The sequence below is a fragment of the Diabrotica undecimpunctata genome, chromosome 7 (genome assembly GCF_040954645.1).
Source record: "Diabrotica undecimpunctata isolate CICGRU chromosome 7, icDiaUnde3, whole genome shotgun sequence".
Taxonomy (NCBI): domain Eukaryota; kingdom Metazoa; phylum Arthropoda; class Insecta; order Coleoptera; family Chrysomelidae; genus Diabrotica; species Diabrotica undecimpunctata.
Window position 1 is genome coordinate 89,033,793 of NC_092809.1, and position 18,621 is coordinate 89,052,413.

The window sequence follows — 18,621 nt, forward strand, 5'->3', positions numbered from 1 at the left end:
CAATCCTAAATGGATTAAAAATCTTTCCAATGTTGATGTTCCTCAAGACATTCTTAAACTTTTATTTTTGGGACCAAAATTTGGCCTTCGACCATCTTTCAGGGATTATTCCGTTAATAGGATTCTTGCTGATGTTGAAAATATTTTGTCATATGCAGATGACTCAGACCTTTTATCCCTTAGGTCTTCTTCTAATAACATTTTATTAAATTATACCAAACGTCCTAAGCATTCCATATCGATCATTGATAATGTACTCAGACTCAGCCAGTCCTTGTTGGACGATATTCGTTATTATCAACTCCTTCCCTCTAACCCTTGCTCTAAGTTTACTAATAGAATAAACAAGTTTATTACGCATTTGAAGAATATTAAGGTCATAAACCAAACCATAGCTAAATCTCTGCATAACTATGATGGTTATTCACCGAGATTTTACTGTTTACCTAAAATACATAAACCAACTTTTAGTATGAGACCTATTGTTTCTTCTATCAATTCACCAAATATACACATTGCTAAATTTCTAACTGATATTCTATCTAAATCCTATAATTATCACAATTCTTATAATATTTTTGATTCTTTTTAATTTAGTGCATTTATTAACAATTTCAAACTACCACTTAATTACATTTTGGTGAGCTTTGATGTAGTATTACTTTTCACTAACCTTCCTTTTTCTAGTGTTCTCACTTCTTTAAGGAATCATTGGAATACTATCTAACCAAACTCCCCCGTTTCCTGGGACGTGTTTGCAGAGCTTTTGCAATTGGTGTTTGACACTAATTTTTGGTTTTCAATGATAAATATTACTTACAAATTTTTGGTACACCAATGGGTTCATCCATATCTCACATCCTTAACTTTCTCCTTGATGACTTGATATCTGAATGTTTGGGTCTTATAGATTTCCATATCCCTTTTGTTAAACGGTATGTTGATGACCTTTTGTTAGCCTTACCCCCTGACAAAGTAGAGTCTACCTTATCGATTTTTAATGGTTTTGATCCTCACTTAGAGTTTACTTATGAACTTGAGGATCCTTCTAACAATAGTGTTCCTTTCTTATGACATACGTGTCTTTAGAAATAGTGACAATAGACTAACTAAAAGTTGGTACAGGAAACCTATGGCTAGTAATAGGTTTCTTAACTATCATTCTTGCCATCCGTTCAAATACAAAATAAATCTTATAAAAGCACTCAGCTGTAGGCTACATAGGTTAACACATTCTGATAACAAAAGGGATTCTCTTTTGTTACTCAGAAATATACTATCTGACAATTCTTACCCTACATCTCTCATAAATAAATACCTTTTTTCAACAAGTTTTGGGTCTTCTATTGATGATTTACCTGATGGTGATCAACTAAGAATGATTTCTAATAATATTATTAACAAAAGTACTCTAATCCACAAGGAATCTACGTTCCTGTATTTGGCTGTATAGCATATATTAAAAAATCAATTAAAATCCTTTGTAAAAGGTATATATTTAAAATATATATTTAGGTATAATAGGTATATATTTAAATATATACCTTTTACAAAGGATTTTAATTGATTTTTTAAAAGTACTCTACTTTCTTCTAATATTGCAACTTCCACCACCCATTACTCTTCACTACCCTATTTCCCATATGTTACTGAAAAGCTTATTAAATTGTACAAACAGAACAATATCCCGGTTAAGATTGCTATCAATAATGCTAAGACTGTCAGGAACTTGTTTTCTAAAATTAAAACACCTCTTTCCTCTTTGGAACAAGTGAATGTAGTCTATCACATACCCTGTTCTGAATGTGATGCATGTTATATTTTTCAGACTGGCCGTTCCCCTAAAGAACGCCTTACTTCACATCATAGTGACATTAAACTTTCTAAACATACTTGTGCCCTTGCAGAACATGCAATCAAAACCAAACATACTGTGAATTTTTATTATGTTAGAATTCTCTGTAGAGAACGTAACCTTAATAAGAGTCATTTTATGAAGACGTAACATATTTTGAAACAACCTAATGCATTAAATAAGAGAACTTAAATCAGCAACTTAAGCCAAATCTACCATGCACTAATACTACAAAATTGATTCTTCCTTATTCTACTTTTAATTATTGGTTTCTTCTTCAACTTTTTTTATTATATCATAACATTTATGTTGGCATCTACAAAAATTTTCCTTCAATCTCACCAGATGATTGTCAGTTCTGACATTCTAGCTTTGAAATACTTCATTTTGCATAATATGATCATAACAGTCAAGAACCCTAGCCGTGCCGTTGTTAATATAACATTTCAAAATTGACAATTACATTTTTTGATAGATTTATCATTTATCATCAATCAATGTTTTCAAAAGTGAAATTAAAAAAAAAATTAATATAAAATTACTTAAATTGGGAATCTTCCGGCGTTCGGTGTTTTTTTTTGCTGATGTATTTAGTAGTTTATTTTTCGATGTTTCTTCGCAATAATAACATTTTAATGCTACAGATCTTTTAAAGGTAAGATCATTTACTTAATTGTTTTTCATATTAGATGTATCGCTAATAACACTCTTTTAGATGAACTGATGATGCTCATTGAACAGTGGGCGAAACGTGTTCAATAGCAATCAAGTAGCACAACTCTTGTCTTTTTTATCTCCAAATTGACCGAAAACATCCCATTCACTTACGAGTGCACTTTATATATATATATTGATACGATTACGGTTTATAGAAAATAATTTATAAGTTATATACTACATAATATTAGATATTTGGTTGTTTTAAATAAGTTATATACTAGAGAATTTAATAAAAATATATTTATGTGAGGGTATTTTTAATAAATTAGCATATAATAAGTGTAAAAAGTTGTATTTTAATGTTGTAAATATATGTAAGTGAGCCATGTGCCTAGGCAACCAAAAATACTCTCGAATTGACAGATAGAAATTAATCATAATACGAATATAAAGTGGGGTTATAATAATATATTGTTTGAATTGTGTATTTTATTAAATTAGAGTGTTAGTTACTAATTTGAATGTTTATTCTGATCTGAAAAGCCTAAATGTCAACAAAATTATCAATGGAACATTAACGAATTCTCCAGAGTGCAGAATTTGACCATTGTTTACGGTCGAACATTCTCGAAATAATGATTATGGCGGTGGATCGAACAGATATTTTTTTCGAGAACATCTATATAGAAGTTAATAGAACGAATGGAACATGATCTCTTACCAGATGGTTCTGGAATATCCAAAAGGATATAAATACCCGTGATTTGGATTCAAGATGGAAGTTTTTAGTCAGAAGTCAGGCCAGTTCATTATGAAAGTTAATAGACACATTTAGTGAAGTAAATTGTTCATAATTTTCAAGAAGTCAGTCAGAAAAGTTTAGGAAGAAATATGAAAGTTAGTTGGAGTCAGTGAATCAAGTGCAAATAGTCCAATTGTTTAATATAGTGAGTTAAATGAAGATTAAAAATTATGCATATATTTAATGCACATTTATAATTATACACAAATAATTATGGAAGATTATAAAAGTATATTAGAAGAATATTGGATGGACATTGGAAGGAATTAAAATTATATTATGATTGGAGATTAGTATAAATCAACTTATAATAATTGGATATTGGTATATTGAAAAGAAGAATAAATATAAATGGTGTTTGCTGGTGGTGTATAAATGCTGGTGAAGAAAACTATATCTTAAATTGGTAGAAGCTGATAATTGGAAAAAGTAATTTCAGAAAAACAAGGATAACCAAAGTACGAAGACATTCAGTGGTGATTAGAATCTATATAGTGGAAAACATTTCATTTAGGCATTCAGTGAAAGAAAGGTACAAAATTTTGTTAATATAATTTAGTTAATGTCATAACAATTTCAATTTTGAAGATAGTTTGTTTAAATTTTACATTGTCTATAGAATTTAATTAGTTTTATAAGAATATCAATTTAAAGATAGTTTATTTTAAATTTATATTGGCTAGGTTAGATATATATGTGTGTTTCATAATAGTTATAATAAAGATAATTTAAAAAAGTACTTACAAACTAATTCTTTGAGAACCGCGATAAAAACCCTATATTATTAAAAATACTCATTGCTCATCATTCAAACAAAAAACACATCATAACAATATATATATATATATATATATATATATATATATATATATATATTTCTAGTTATATTCATAGTAACATAGTATTTCATTGGCATTGGCATAAACTAAGGATTTCATATATATATATATATATATATATATATATATATATATATATATATATATATATATATATATATATATATATATATATATATATATATATATATATATATATATATATATGAAATCCGAAAATGCAAGTGGCTCCCTCATTTAACATAAACATAAAGTAATACATGAAATAACATTTCTCATCCTAAATTATACCTTTGTGTATTTTGATATCCATGTATACATATACAGTGAGATTATTATCAAAAAACGAAATATATATATATATATATATATATATATATATATATATATATATATAAATACAACGTGTCTACTTAAGTTAGCAACATATGGGAAACTTTTTAATAAAGTAATATATAACCATAGCTGTCTTTCTGCGAAAACGACAAAAGTATTAATCGAAAACAATTCACAAACAATAACTGGCTTAGTACTTTCTTGTACGCTAAATTATTTAGCGATTTAAAGATAAAGATAACAACCTTAAGATCAAACGAACTTACCTGAAGTTCGATCTTGAGTATATGAGGCCTCATCGAAATAAATAAATAAATTGTAGTACCTCCGCCTCTGGCTAATTAATCACACTTTAAAGTATAAACAACCACTCGAAACCTCTTCCCATCGTCTCTAGCTCATACCCTTCAGCCTATTTGAAAGTTGTTGTTGCAACATATTATGGGCATTTTTCCAAAATGTTAGGGTGGGTTGGGACTTATTTATTTCGATAAGGCCTCATATAATCAAGATCGAACTTCAGGTAAGTTCGTTTGATCTTAAGATTATATTCGGCCTCATCTCATAAATAAATAAATTGTAGATGTTTAAAGTCGTTGCAACAACTTTATTATAATAATGCCCAACATATTATATGTTCCTAAAATGTAAAGTTCGTATCTAAAAATGCCCTGAGGCAATTAGTTAACACATTACATAACATAATCCAACCTTAAACTAAATGTATATTCTAAAATCCTTACAAATTTATAGTACTTAACATAAATCAGGTTCTTTTTACCTATTTAAACTTGTATTGCAAATTCTTTATTAAATCTAAGGGCCTATTGTAAAATTTCGCAAGTTTCTTAGCATTTTTCATCCCACCTGCCGCCTACTTATAGTGACAAAACTGACCCTTTTCCTAGCTGCCGCAGATGTTGCGGCGTGACGTGTGCTATGTGCTTTAAACTGACTTATATCCAGGCCACTCTGTTGTAGAATAAATTTGATCCATCTACCAATGGTTTGTGGAGTGGCCTTATGAAAAGGTTTCTTATGAGTCAGTAATAGAGTTCTGCATGATCGTCTTAAATCTTTTGTCTTTTCCAAATGATTGTTTGAATGTTAAATATTTATGACGTTCAAATAATTTTTGTGTGTAAAAAATCAAATTTTATAGCCGGGCAAGCAGATACAAAAGTTCCCAAAAATTTTTCAAATTTTCTAGTTTTATACTCCGGTAGTTGCAAAAAATATTAAGCGTTTTTAGAATCTTCAATTTTTTGCTGTTAGGTAATGTTACTGTCAAATTATTTGAGTCAAAAGTAAACCCCAAATATGTGTACGCATTTGTAGGAGTAATTTTGCTTTTAGTATGATTAATTAAAAACCTAAATGTGTTAGTATTTCTACAGTTAATTTTACATTATGTTCACACTGTTTATATGATTTCCCTAGAATCAGAAAATCATCCAAATATATTGTTAAAAATCCCCCTTTTCTCTTAGAATTCCTACAATAGGTTTTAATATCTTTGTAAATATTCTAAGTGCACAACTTAAACCAAAAGGCAAAACAGCTGTATTCGTATAAAGTGCCATTAAGGCAGGTTTACACATATCCAGTAACTGGCGCCAGTCTCACTGGCATTCCAGTGCTTGACTAGGACAGCGCTGGACAGGTAAGTTTACACGTATCCAGTAGCTGGCGCCAGTCTCACTGTCACGTCTGTTCCTACTATGTGAAGTCAGTCGTTTGTTATCATTTGCCAGTGTCGTGTCGTATTACTTTTGTAAAAATGGAGCTACAGCAAAAGCAGTTGTTGAAAAGAAAATGTGTTAAGAAAATGTTCGTCCTATTAAGGGAGGAGCTGATTAATATGTTGCAAGAAGAAGTGATAAAGGAAAAACGATTATGGGTAAGAAAATGGGTCAGTGATAGATCTATAACAGGAGCTTCGTCTTTCTTGTTAAAACAACTAAGAGTAGAGGATCCCACTGAGTACAGGTTGGCGTTACGACTTACGTCAGAAAATTTTGACCAACTACTTTCTTCTCTAATAGAAAGTTCTATTCAGTATCAAGATACCGTGATGAGAGAGGCATTATCTGCAAAAATAAACTTGAAGTAACATTGACTTATTTAGCTACTGGAATGTCTTACCGAAGCCTGAGTCACTTATACCGTGTGTCCAAACCTACTATCTCAAAATTTATTCCCAAAGTGTGCAGGGGAATTTATGCAGCATTAAAACAATATATTAAGGTAAAGTATTTATTAATTTTATTTACAATTGGCAATATTATAAGCTATTTTAATGAGACCACTAGCGTCTTCTGCTTCGTCAAGGCTTTCAATAGGTGATGGAACACTGCAGCAGTCATCCTTGCAGTGGGAAGTAAAAGTCGATGAAGTTGCAGCACTGGATGGACTACCTTCTGGAAGTGCACAACTTGCAACTGGCGGGAAGCGTGGTGGATAGTTTCTCAAAGATATAGGATCCCATTCAAATTGAGTATTTGGAAGTTGCTGCATCGATTTTGGAAATTGTTGCATACATTCAGAAAACTGCGAATTTTGATTAGCGTTTAACTTCTTCGCTCGTATATCAGCAAGTCTGCATTGACTCAGTATGCTCTGTATCTTTTCCTGGGCAATTGTTGCCTGTTCATCTGATAACTTTTGTAATTGTGATGCCACACTCTTTCCAAATATTTCAAGGTCGTTTGGTTCCACTATTGGCATATTATCCTCTTGCATATTTTTTAAATCCTTAATCATTAACCTTTTCAGGACCGCACCGATTTCAGGCGGTTGTGTTCGCTGGACCGTAGCCGACGTGCTTGCAAGTTTATTCGGCTTTGGTCCACAAACGCGGTTTTAGATATTATATTTTTTTGATATTATTTTATATATGAAATATGGAGATAAATAATTTTTGACAAGCAAATCAAAATATAATTTTATTAATTAGAAACAAAATTATGTTATATTTTTTAGTATTATTTTAAGTATATTTATGAAAATAAATCATTTTTGAGAAGAAAATCAAAATCGAAATATATATTATTAATAAGAAAAAAATATGTTATATTTTGTAGTATTATTTTAAGTATATTTATGGAAATAAATAAGTTTTGAGACGCAAATCAGAATCAAAATATATTTTATTAATAAAAAAAAAATACACAAAAAAATTAAAATTTTAGTACTGTATGGTACCGTTCAAAGCATCCTATAACACATAGTGCTACGTTGCATGATTCACAATTATAGGCTTTTTCTCTTCTTTTATTCTGTTTTGCACAAACAGCACACCGCTTGACAACAGATTTATTATTTTCAGGCCTTTTGGGGTAAATTGAAGGAAAATGTCTTTCAATAAGGCGTAAGGGATTGTGAGCATTTTCCGGTTTGCTGCTTGTACAACTTCTAGGTGTCACCTTTTTATATTTTTCTATTATCAATTTCACTAAGGTCTAATAATGGAATATTATTTCCAGTTTTCATTTTATATATCACATGGGAATTCAGCACCGCTAAATCTAGTAGATGAAAAAACACTTTCTTATACCACTTCACTGTTTTTGTTACACTTTCTGTGGTACTCAGAAGCATATCTGTTTTGTCTACTCCTCCCATATTTTGATTGTACTCAAAAACCGCGTGTGGTTTCTGAACTTGTTCACCTCTTTTATTTGTCACAGTTTTTATTTTATTGCTGTGGATTGTAGATAACATATGGACGTCTCTTTTATCTTTCCATTTCAAAGCCAGTAAAGTTTGGGTTGAAAAATAATCAATCGAACCTTTTTCAATTTTTTCGAACTTCGGCATGAACATTCTATTTGGTCTCACTGTTCCACAGCAATAAACTTTTTTTTCTAAAAGACTCTGATACAGAATGGGACTAGTGTATCAATTATCTGTGTATAGATGATGTGCTTTGTCGAAATAAGGCTCCATCAAAGTCATTACTATATTGCCTGAAGTTCCTAGATTTTCGTCGAACTGCTTTATTTCTGTTGTAGCACCTGTGTATATCAGTAGATCAAGTATATATCCGGTTTCACAATCTACTATAATATAAAATTTTATCCCAAATCGATGCCTCTTGGAAGGAATATACTGACGAAACGATATTCTTCCTTTGAAAAGCATAAGGCTTTCGTCAATCACGAGGTTTTGAAAAGGATACATACATTTTTTTAATACTTGTTGGTAATGATCGATAATGAATCTCATCTTAAACAGCCTATCTTCCCTAATAAAGTTGGAGTTGTCCGAAAAATGCAAAAATCGTAAAATTTCTAAAAATCTCGCACGGGACATTATTTGACCAAATGCAGGCGTTTGAATTACGAAATCTTGGGACCAATAATCCTTTATCCTTTGTTTTTTCACTTGAGGCATGAGTAGACAAAGACCCAAAAACAGGTAGATTTCATCGGTAGTTGGTGATGTATATTTGTGATGGATTTTCACTTACAATATAATGGTAATACATGTTTGTTTGTACCGCTATTTCTTCGACGAATTCTTTAGAAACAAAATTTTCAAAAACCTCTAAAATTGTTGGAATTTTTGGCAGGTTTTCAAGTAGGCAACCGGAATAGGTCACATTAAAATTTTCTAAACAAGGTTTGATCTCAACTTTGCTCCAAATAAACTTGTTTTCCAGCTTATCAGTTTTCTTTTATTTTGCTAAGTGGTGGATTATCTTCCTGATTAGGTTGATTATTCTTAGCATCTAAACCATTTTCGTCACAAAATACCTCAGCTTTGGCTGGTACCAAATTATTTTCTGCAATTTCACAATCACTTTCACTATCGTCGTTGTCCCAACCGTCAAACTGATTTTTTAGACGCGTAAAATCTTCATCGTCACTTTGATTTAATAAATCATATAGTTCTTGTTCCGTCAAATATTTGCGAGCCATTATTAATCCAACGATAACCTCTTACCTACACACACACACACACGCAGTGATCAACCCTGCCCCTAGGAACATGTGTATACCAATGTAAGAATGGGATCCACATGTCCGAAGATCAAACCGGTCACACCTCGCTAGTCGAAGTGGTACCTATCTGACCCCCAGGCTTTTCCACCACCCCTCCTCATCGTGTGACTTACGTGAGGAGGCTTATGATCTGAAATTTACTTAAGATGCCCTGGGTAATAGGACATCCTCGGTTTTTAGTGAATGTGGTTATGCCACCTAACTGTAGGGGTAGCCACATCTAGGCTTTTCTCCCTATTTACTTTACTGACTCAATTGATTTTACTCTAGCTTTACGTCGGGACTTGAGTCCCTAAAAAAAGAAAAAGGAGCGTGTGTTCCGACTATAGAGCCATCAGCCTGAGCTGATGACTCTATGTCCGGAAAAGAGTGTGTGCTCGGTCACTCAGCCGCCGATTTGGCAAAATAAATTTTGTTCTCCTCGCCGGCTGAGCACCCGAGAGGGGTCCGGCCACCAAGCCCATGCATGCCGCACATGACCTCAGTGCTCGGATTTCGCGAGTAGATCTTTCATTTCGATCTGCCTTAAGGGCCTAGTCCGCGGAGCGGTATATAGAAGGCCTGGCGGGCCCCTTCTATATTTGCTATATAAGGTAAATTTACGTTAAACGGTTTAATGAAAAGTATGAATGTATCAATATGAATTTACGTTATTTAATCAGAAAACACTTTTTTTTTTGTGTTTTTGTTTTTTTTTTTTTTTTTTTTGTGGACTTCCTTGTGGCGTCGGGACTATAAAATGCCTGGGCAACAATTCTTTCCTTTTTTCCTTAATCCTATTTGTGTGCGTGTATTGGGGTGTGCATTCCCAAGTGTATAATGCTCTCACACACCCCGGTGTATATTGGACTTATAATTACCTAAAAACCTAAAAACCTAAAAAAGAAAAGCGTACCCTCTCGCCAGAGTTTTTTTTTTGGTGTGTTTTCTGATTGACTGCATTTCTTTGTTCGTTCTTCTTGCAACCATCTCATTCTTTATTTATTCGTTCGGGTTCTCCCTATATCGAGCTATCTGTTGTTTTGGTCTTCTGTGTACCGTCCTTGTGTTTTCATTGTAGTTAGTCAGCTCTCTTAACATTCTGCTGGGGTGGTTTCTTAGTCCGTTAAAAATTTCATATGCTCTCTCGTCTAGCGTGCGTAGGATTCTTGTTTGTCCTGAGTCTCTATATACATATCTCAAGGGTACGTACCTTGGTATCTTAAGGGCATCTCTGACTATTTGATTTTGAGTAGTCTGTATCTTTTTCCTGTTTGTTTTACAGGTGTGTCCCCACGCAGCGGATGCATATGTTAGGACTGGCAGGATAATACTATTCGCAACCCTGATTTTGGTTTTAAATCGTAGTTTACTTTTCCTTCCAATAAGTGTTGAGAGCTGACTTTTCAACGCTTTGGCTTTGCGTATTTGCTGATTGATGTGCTCAGTGAACGTTAGCTTCTTATCTAGATGTACCCCTAGGTATTTAGCCTGGTTGGTCCAGTCTACTGGGGTGTTTTCGATTGTAATTTCGCGATTTGGTACACTTCTTCTGTGACTAAACATTACAGCCTGTGTTTTATCTGGATTTAGGGCTATTTTCCATTTTATGCACCATCTTTGGAATCTGTTTAGTGCTCTTTGCAGATGATTAGCTGCATGATCCGGGTTTCTCCAGCTAACAGCTATTGCTGTGTCGTCAGCGTAAAGACTCAATAGAGAGCCTGGCTCTTTTGGCGTGTCGGCCGTATAGATGGTGTACAGGTACGGCGACAGCACCGCTCCCTGAGGCACACCCGCCTCCAGGGTCCCGACTTCGGATAGGGTTGCCCCTATTCGAACTCTGAACCTTCTGTTGGCAAGATATGACGCAAGGAGGCATGTCATCGCCTCACTGTAACCAAATTCATTCATTTTATAGATGAGTCCATGGTGCCAGACTCTGTCGAAGGCTTTGCTGACGTCCAGAAAAGCTGTAGCTGTGTACATTTTTTCATTAAATCCTTTGGTGATGAATTCTGTAAGAAGTAGTACCTGTAATTCACAGGAGTGTTCGCTTCTGAACCCGAATTGAGCCTCTGGTATGGTTCCTAGCATTTGTGATTCTTCATTTAGTCTTTTTAGTATAACTCTTTCCGCTATCTTGCTTATAGATGATAATAAGCTGATAGGTCTGTAATTTTGCGGAAATGTGCCGTTTTTACCAGGTTTTGCAATCATTATTACGTGTGCCTCTTTCCACCTATCTGGGAAATATCGTAGTTTTAGCATGTTGTTTATTATGTTAGTGATATAAACAATAGCTTTTGTTGGTAGATTTTTCAGCGCCCTATTTGTGATGTTGTCGGGTCCTGGGGCTTTTTTGGCATTTGTCATTTTTATAAGTTCCTTTATTTCTTCGGGAGATGTATGTGTAATACCTATTCTGCCCTTTTTCCTTCTAAGTCTTCTCGCTGTTCTTTCTACCTCTTCTTCAAAGTCTATGTCATCGTCGGGGTCTTCGTTGTTTCTACACGCCCTTTCTAGTTCGTCCTTCATGACTTCGGCTTTGTCGATTTCCGTATGGACAATCCCGTTTACTCCGTGTAGGGGAGGTATGGGTTTCTTGTCCTTTCGAAGGATTTTAGATAACTTCCAGAAGGCGGATTTGTTAGGATTTAGCTCATCGATATAGGAGTCCCAGCTTTCATTTCTATGATTTTGAAGTTGTTTTTTCACTTCCCTGTCTAGCTCATTTGCAATCCTTTTGTCTTCTACCATTCTTGTGCGGTAGGCTCTTCTTCTTTTCCGGTTTTTCTCTTTGATTAGGTTTTGAAGTTCTATACTTATATCCCTGAATCTTCCTTTTTGTCTTGTGATTGTTTCGGTTTTGGAGCTGGCATCGATAGCATTGTTTATTGCTTGTTCTAGTTTTATTACACTGTCTTCTAGTTCTGTAATATTATTAATTGTTGGGATATTACCGATGTTCTCGCTCACAATTCTTCGAAAGTTTGGCCAACTTGTTTTCTTTCTGTTGTGGGGCTGCAAATAGTTCAATTCTGTTGCGCCCAGGGTCAGGACGATTAGGTTATGTGTCGAATCGCCTTCATTTAGAGAGTGTATCTCGTATTGTTGACCCACGTTGTGTAGGATTGCAATGTCGAGATACGTAGGGAGTTCTCCGTGGAAACATGTCGGTTCTGTTGGTCCGATGACATATGTGTTCGGTCTGTTCTCGAGATGGTTGCAGAGATATCTTCCGTTTCGGTTGGTCGTCCTGTCAAACCAATTGGGAGATCTAGCATTTAGGTCTCCAATAATTATAGTTGGCTCTTCTGAGTTCAGTATTAGGCTCAAATCTTCGTTGAAAATCGGATCATGTGGTCTAACGTAAGCTGACACTATTTTTAGTGTTTCGTTGTTGGCCTTAAGTCGAATAATTGTGGCTTCCATTGTCACCAGTCCGTCTGGTGTTGGGATGTGCTCGTGTTCGAGTCCCCTTTTGACTAATATAGCTGTTCCTCCTGATAATGCTCTATGATCCGTTCTATAGATATCGTAGCCTGGAAATTTTGTTTTTTTCCTTTCCACTAGTTTGGTTTCTTGAAGAGCTACGATATCGAGCTCTAATCTGTTTATTATTTCATCCAGAAGGTTGATCTTTTTGAATATTCCGCCGGAATTCCATGACCCAATGCGTAGATCTTCGTTTTGGTTTGCTAACATTTTCGGACGGCTTCTCCAAATGCAGTCATCATTTTTGTTGCTTTGTCCATCATGGACATCATTTCCATCATTTTGTTATTATACTCTGTATGGAAGTTTGCGATGAGGGTAGCTGCGTCCTGTACCGACACTTCTTGTGGTTGTGCTGGAGATTCTGAGGTGGTTTCAGCGGATTTTTTCGCTGCCTGTGCGTAGCTGACTCCTTTGTTGATTGGAGCGCTGTTTATGGGTCTTCCTACCGGTCTTGTTGGGGCAGGTGTTTTCTTTTTGGGGGCCTTAGAGCATCCTCTATAATTTGCTGTGTGCGCTTCACCACAGTTTGCACATTTGGGGTCGGTTTCCCGGCTTTTCTCACAGTCGTTACTGATGTGGTTTTCTCCGCATTTTACACATCTGGATCCGCAATGGCAAGCCTTTGAGCTGTGATAGAACCCTTGACAGTTATAACACTGTAGGGTGTCTTTTGTGATTTTGAATTCATCCTCCACATAGATTCGCATGTAGCATATATCAGATATTTTTTTAATTTTTGCAACGTCTTCCTCTTTGAGGGTGACGATGAAATGTGGCAGTACTTTTTTATCAGCTTTTTTGGAGATCATATTGATCACCCTTGTTGCTTCTATTCCTTTATTGTATAGTTCGTCTTTAATTGCTACTGTGCTAGTAGTAGCAGATAGCCCTTTTATAATGACTCTTTTTAGTTTATCGCTATCTATGGGATATGCGATGAATTCTATTTTTGGACTGTGTTCTTCTAGGATGTGTACCATTCCTAGGTAATCTTTTCTGGTTTTTGTGTTAATAACAATCGATCTGCCTGATCGTGCAAACTTATTGACTGATATTATGCCTTGGTTGGCTGCTCTCTGCAGGATTTTTTGGTGTTCTCCTACAGTTTTTAGGATTATCGCCGGTGGTTTCGGCTCTTTTACTATAGGCTCCTCGCTTGTTTGCGGTGAGTCTTTTGGTACGTCGTTTTCTTTTTCAACTTGGCTATTTTTGCTCAAGTTATTTTGGGCAGTTTTCTTTTTCTGGCTTCTTTCATGAGCCTCTTTCGCAGCCTTGTTAAATTCGATTTCTTTCCGCTGATTTATTATCTGCGTCTGCTTTTCGGCGACGCTTATTTTTGTTTTCACACTACTGTCTGATTTCTCAGTAGTGGTGCCTGTCTTTTTTCCTTTTTTGTTTTGGACTTGTGTCCAACCTGCAGGTTCTTTGGTTGTTATGATTCTTTCCGGCTCTTTAGGCTTGCCTTTGCTACCGGATGGCTTTACGGGGGGAGGTGAACCGATTCCTAGTTCCACTAGCTTTACAACGTCATTATCGAGGGAGGCTTTCCACGGGTCGATTTCCATTATTGACTCTTCTTTCTCCTTGGCTGCTGTTAATGCCATTATATGTTGTACAAGTTTTTGTATCTCCTTGTCCTTTTCTTTGTTTTCGTTTCTCAGCTCAGTCATCTGAGCGAGAAGGTCTTGGATTTGTTTATTTGCCTTTTCCTCGCGGATACGGCTTTCTTCTTTAAGGGATTTGATCTGTTCCGTCAGTACATTGACCGACCTTAAAAGCTCATTGGCTTTTTCCCTTTCCGCCATTTCTCTGGCCTTTTTCTTTACTTCTTCGTCTTCCGAAGAGTCTTCTTTGGGCCTTAGCCTTTTCATTTTCTTGCCGATTTCGGGCTCGGCTTCATTTTTGGAGACGTTGTCCACGGCGGGTTGTGTCTCTACTACAGTTGGGGGTGGGGCTTCGCGCGATTCTGCAGCTGGGCTCGGCTCTTCGTCGATGGCGTCCATCGTATTGATATCGTCATCGGTGTCGATTTCGCTTTTTTCTTCCTCCGACTCGGGCAGATAGGAGTCATCGTCAGATATTACGATTTCTATGTCGTCGATCGCGGGATTAGTCGATTTAATAAATTTATTATATAGCTCGATCGAGCTGTCAACAGAGGGGTTTGATGATTCGGCTAAATCATTCTCTTCTTCTTGTTGTGTTGTCACCTGCGTGACAACACTTTCTGGGGGGGGGAATATCACTCATATTGCCGTAAGGCAGTGAACAAATAGTTCATAAGATATAAGAAAATTCTACTTAGACGACTCTGTTTTTTTTCCACCGACTGACCGCTGTCAGTACGGCTTACTGGGTGCCGTCCCAGGTACCTCGCGGTAGTTCACTCCCTGTATTCACAGTGAGGGATCCTCTTGCTGTTTCTCACACCTCAGGAGCAGGGGCCGTTTCTGTCCGACCTTGTCAAATGTCAAGGCCTTACAGTGTCATCCCTGACGACACACTGAGGTGATCCCGAATTCTTCGCAAACGCGAAGCTATTATAGCCTCCGCGAGGAGCCTATAAAAACAGCTCCTCGACGGTTTAACTAGTAACAACCTCGCATCCGCTTTTCGCTAATATGTAGGACAAGTGCCTATGCCACACTCGGTGTCTTACCCACCGGGAGCTGAAAAGCTCCGTTGACAATAGGTCAGTCGCCCCCACCTAAGCACGCTTCTCTCTCACGTCCGTACTGTTCGGCTGCTCGAGTCGAACTAACCTCTTACCTATGCGATATCTACGGTAACACCACAGTATATTGCTTATAAAGAATCAGTAAGTTCACTCTCGCATTTTCACGGTTCCAATTTCGAATCCACTCCTGGAAGATATGCGCAATAGATTTGGCGAAAAATGCCGCTGTTGCAAGATTTAAAATATTCCATCAGTTTCAAAGAATATTTCAAATTTATAATAAAATAATTATTATAGAAGTTCTTCAAAAAGAGGAAAATAAATTTCATAAATGGTAAAATTCTTTACATAGCCACTATACACACTTCTAAAGTTTAAAAAGTCATATTGCCTAATTGACTTAATATATTCTCAAATAATTAATCATAAGTATCTATCCATTGATTGATTACATTTGGCAACATTGATTTTACCCAAACACGTGTTTGTGTTTATGCTGTGAAACTAGAAATTACAGTTATTTCAGTAATTTATATATAAATTTCATTTATTTGTTGTTATTTAGTTGGTTTTATAAGTTTATTTCGTTTTTAATACATATTACTGTGATATTTCTCCAGTTTTCTAAGTGGTTTTATTATTTTAAACGACGGATTATGATGAATTCAGCTAAAACAAGTGTGTATTATTGCTGTGTATGTAGAAAAAATTCCAGGGACCATAACAACTTGAACTTGAGTTTCTTCAGGTTTCCCAAGGATGAAAATCGGTAAGAACTAAATTCTCTATTTAATATAATTGACCTCATCGGTGTTGTATTTTTAGGTTTGCAGAATGGAAGAAAATTGTTCAATGTGAAAAACTTGCCATGTACAGTGCTCAATATTGTTATGATCACTTTAGAATATGCAGTTTACATTTTGAGGAACCTGCCTTTGCAGGAATGCTTAAAAGCAGGTTGAAAAAAAACGCAAAACCATCTATTCATCTTGTGAGATTAAACATTCCAGTTCAAGGTATGTTCTTTCTTTCAGGTGAATAATGAGAGAACTCATTTTTGTAATTTTGTAGGCACACCTGTGGAGAAGTTACAAACATTTGCGAGTACTCCGGAATCATTGACATATAGAATTGAAGGTATGCATATATTTTTAAAACTAATTGTTGGATATTTGTGGGAAAATGTAAGTTTTGGCCATGAATTTGGTAGATAACTGTCTAAATCTAAACTCTAGAAATAATTCATCTATTTTGGCTAATAGAGCATTTGTCTGGGTAGATTTCATACAGCCTCTTCCTAAGCTTAATGCTTGAAATTGGAGTCTAACGTTTTAATTGTTTATGTGCTGGTTTTATGAAGTTACTTCAAAAATCTAGATGGGTCTTACTAAGCTGTAATGGCAAATTTGTCATATGGTAAATCTATTTTTATTCATAGTACCCTATCATATCTCGTATGTCGTTATACGTTCATTAATATTGAATTTACTGTGTAGTGCCCTTTTAATAGTCGCCTTGTTTATTTTTTCTATCTGAATATATTCGTTATATCCTCCCCTTTCATTTGCCATGTCGCATGTTAGGATTCAATCAGTTGTTTATTTTGTACCTAACCTGAGGCCTTCTTTAAGTCAAAAAATAAAAATTTGTCATATGGTAAATCTATTTTTATTCATAGTACCCTATCATATCTCGTATGTCGTTATACGTTCATTAATATTGAAGATACTGCGTAGTGCCCTTTTAATAGTCGCCTTGTTTATTTTTTCTATCTGAATATATTCATTATATCCTCCCCTTTCATTTGCCATGTCGCATGTTAGGATTCAATCAGTTGTTTATTTTGTACTGAACCTGAGGCCTTCTTTAAGTCAAAAAATCAAAATTTGTCTTATGGTAAATCTATTTTTATTCATAGTACCCTATCATATCTCGTATGTCGCTATACGTTCATTAATATTGAAGATACTGTGTAGTGCCCTTTCATTTAACGTATCACACACTCCAATGTCGAAAGTGTATTTTTTCTGCCTCAACAGCCTTTTTACAGCTTTTAATTAATTACATTTAATTTTGGTAGATGTTGGTAGTTCAGATTTCTTTTCTAGGTGGCGTAGTTACCTTACTAAATAAACAGTGTGACTTTTCATCCTAGCCTTTTATATAGATAGATTCTTCCAATTTTAAATGTACGTAAAAATATGAGTTTGACTAACTACGTTATGAACGTAGTGATCCTACAGTGGGATCTTTAGGCTATATGACTTTTTTCATTTCATTATTTTGTTATTAATAAGTTGTGATTGTGAAACTACATATATTCTATTCTAACTTGTATTCATAGTTCGCTACTTGTGTTTTTATAATCCTATTTTTATTATAACTGGTATTGTAAAATTCAAATTTTCAAAATATAATTTATAATTCGAATGTATTATTATTTTTTCATCTATAGAAATTAGTTTCCTCATTAGCTCTTCGTTTTATGAGATTTCTCACCAGTAACAGTGAATACAGTGTGATTTTCTAATGAATACAAAAAATTAATATTCGATTAATCAAAACTGATGGATTCAACATAATACATTTTGAAGGACAAACAGTAATAATTATTTTGGGAAACTATTGATAATTGTCGAAAACGCTAAATTTAGGAAAGTATTCATTATTCCGAAAATCTAATTAAATTTTATTTCGCCACAAGTCACTTTTTTCCTATTTATTTTCGAGCAGTGTATTAAAAATTATATTGAGCAGTGTATCAAAAACTGGAATTTATCTGCGCGTGGAAGTAATGCGCGTTGAAAAAATGGAACATGAAGAACAAAGGACTGGCGGCAGAGTGAACCTACTGATTCTTTATAAGCAATATACTGTGGTAACACTAAATTACTGCACAAACAAGTTGAAACTCCTACATAAAACTAATAACAAAGGATCACGTCATAGCCATTCTCAAAATTCAA

General features: G+C 34.8%; 2 protein-coding genes across 3 annotated transcripts in view; one reads left to right on the top strand and one right to left on the bottom strand.

Moving 5' to 3' along the window:
- Positions 1-18,621, bottom strand: part of LOC140445559 (uncharacterized) — a 437,094-nt gene that overhangs the window by 275,341 nt on the left and 143,132 nt on the right. The gene's annotated exons all lie outside the window — the stretch shown is intronic.
- Positions 16,095-18,085, top strand: LOC140445561 (uncharacterized). The gene is made up of 3 exons (XM_072537681.1): positions 16,095-16,424; positions 16,481-16,671; positions 16,727-18,085. The coding sequence occupies exons 1-3, from the start codon at positions 16,312-16,314 to the stop codon at positions 16,867-16,869; spliced, it is 447 nt and encodes a 148-aa protein (XP_072393782.1). The 5' UTR covers positions 16,095-16,311; the 3' UTR covers positions 16,870-18,085.

What these genes read in the sequence shown, in the direction of transcription:
- LOC140445561 (XM_072537681.1), top strand. Translation starts at nt 16,312, where the DNA reads ATGATGAATTCAGCTAAAACAAGTGTGTATTATTGCTGTGTATGTAGA. An exon ending in TTTCCCAAGGATGAAAATCG is followed by an intron (nt 16,425 to 16,480) that starts GTAAGAACTAAA and finishes TTGTATTTTTAG; the next exon opens with GTTTGCAGAATGGAAGAAAA. An exon ending in ATTAAACATTCCAGTTCAAG is followed by an intron (nt 16,672 to 16,726) that starts GTATGTTCTTTC and finishes GTAATTTTGTAG; the next exon opens with GCACACCTGTGGAGAAGTTA.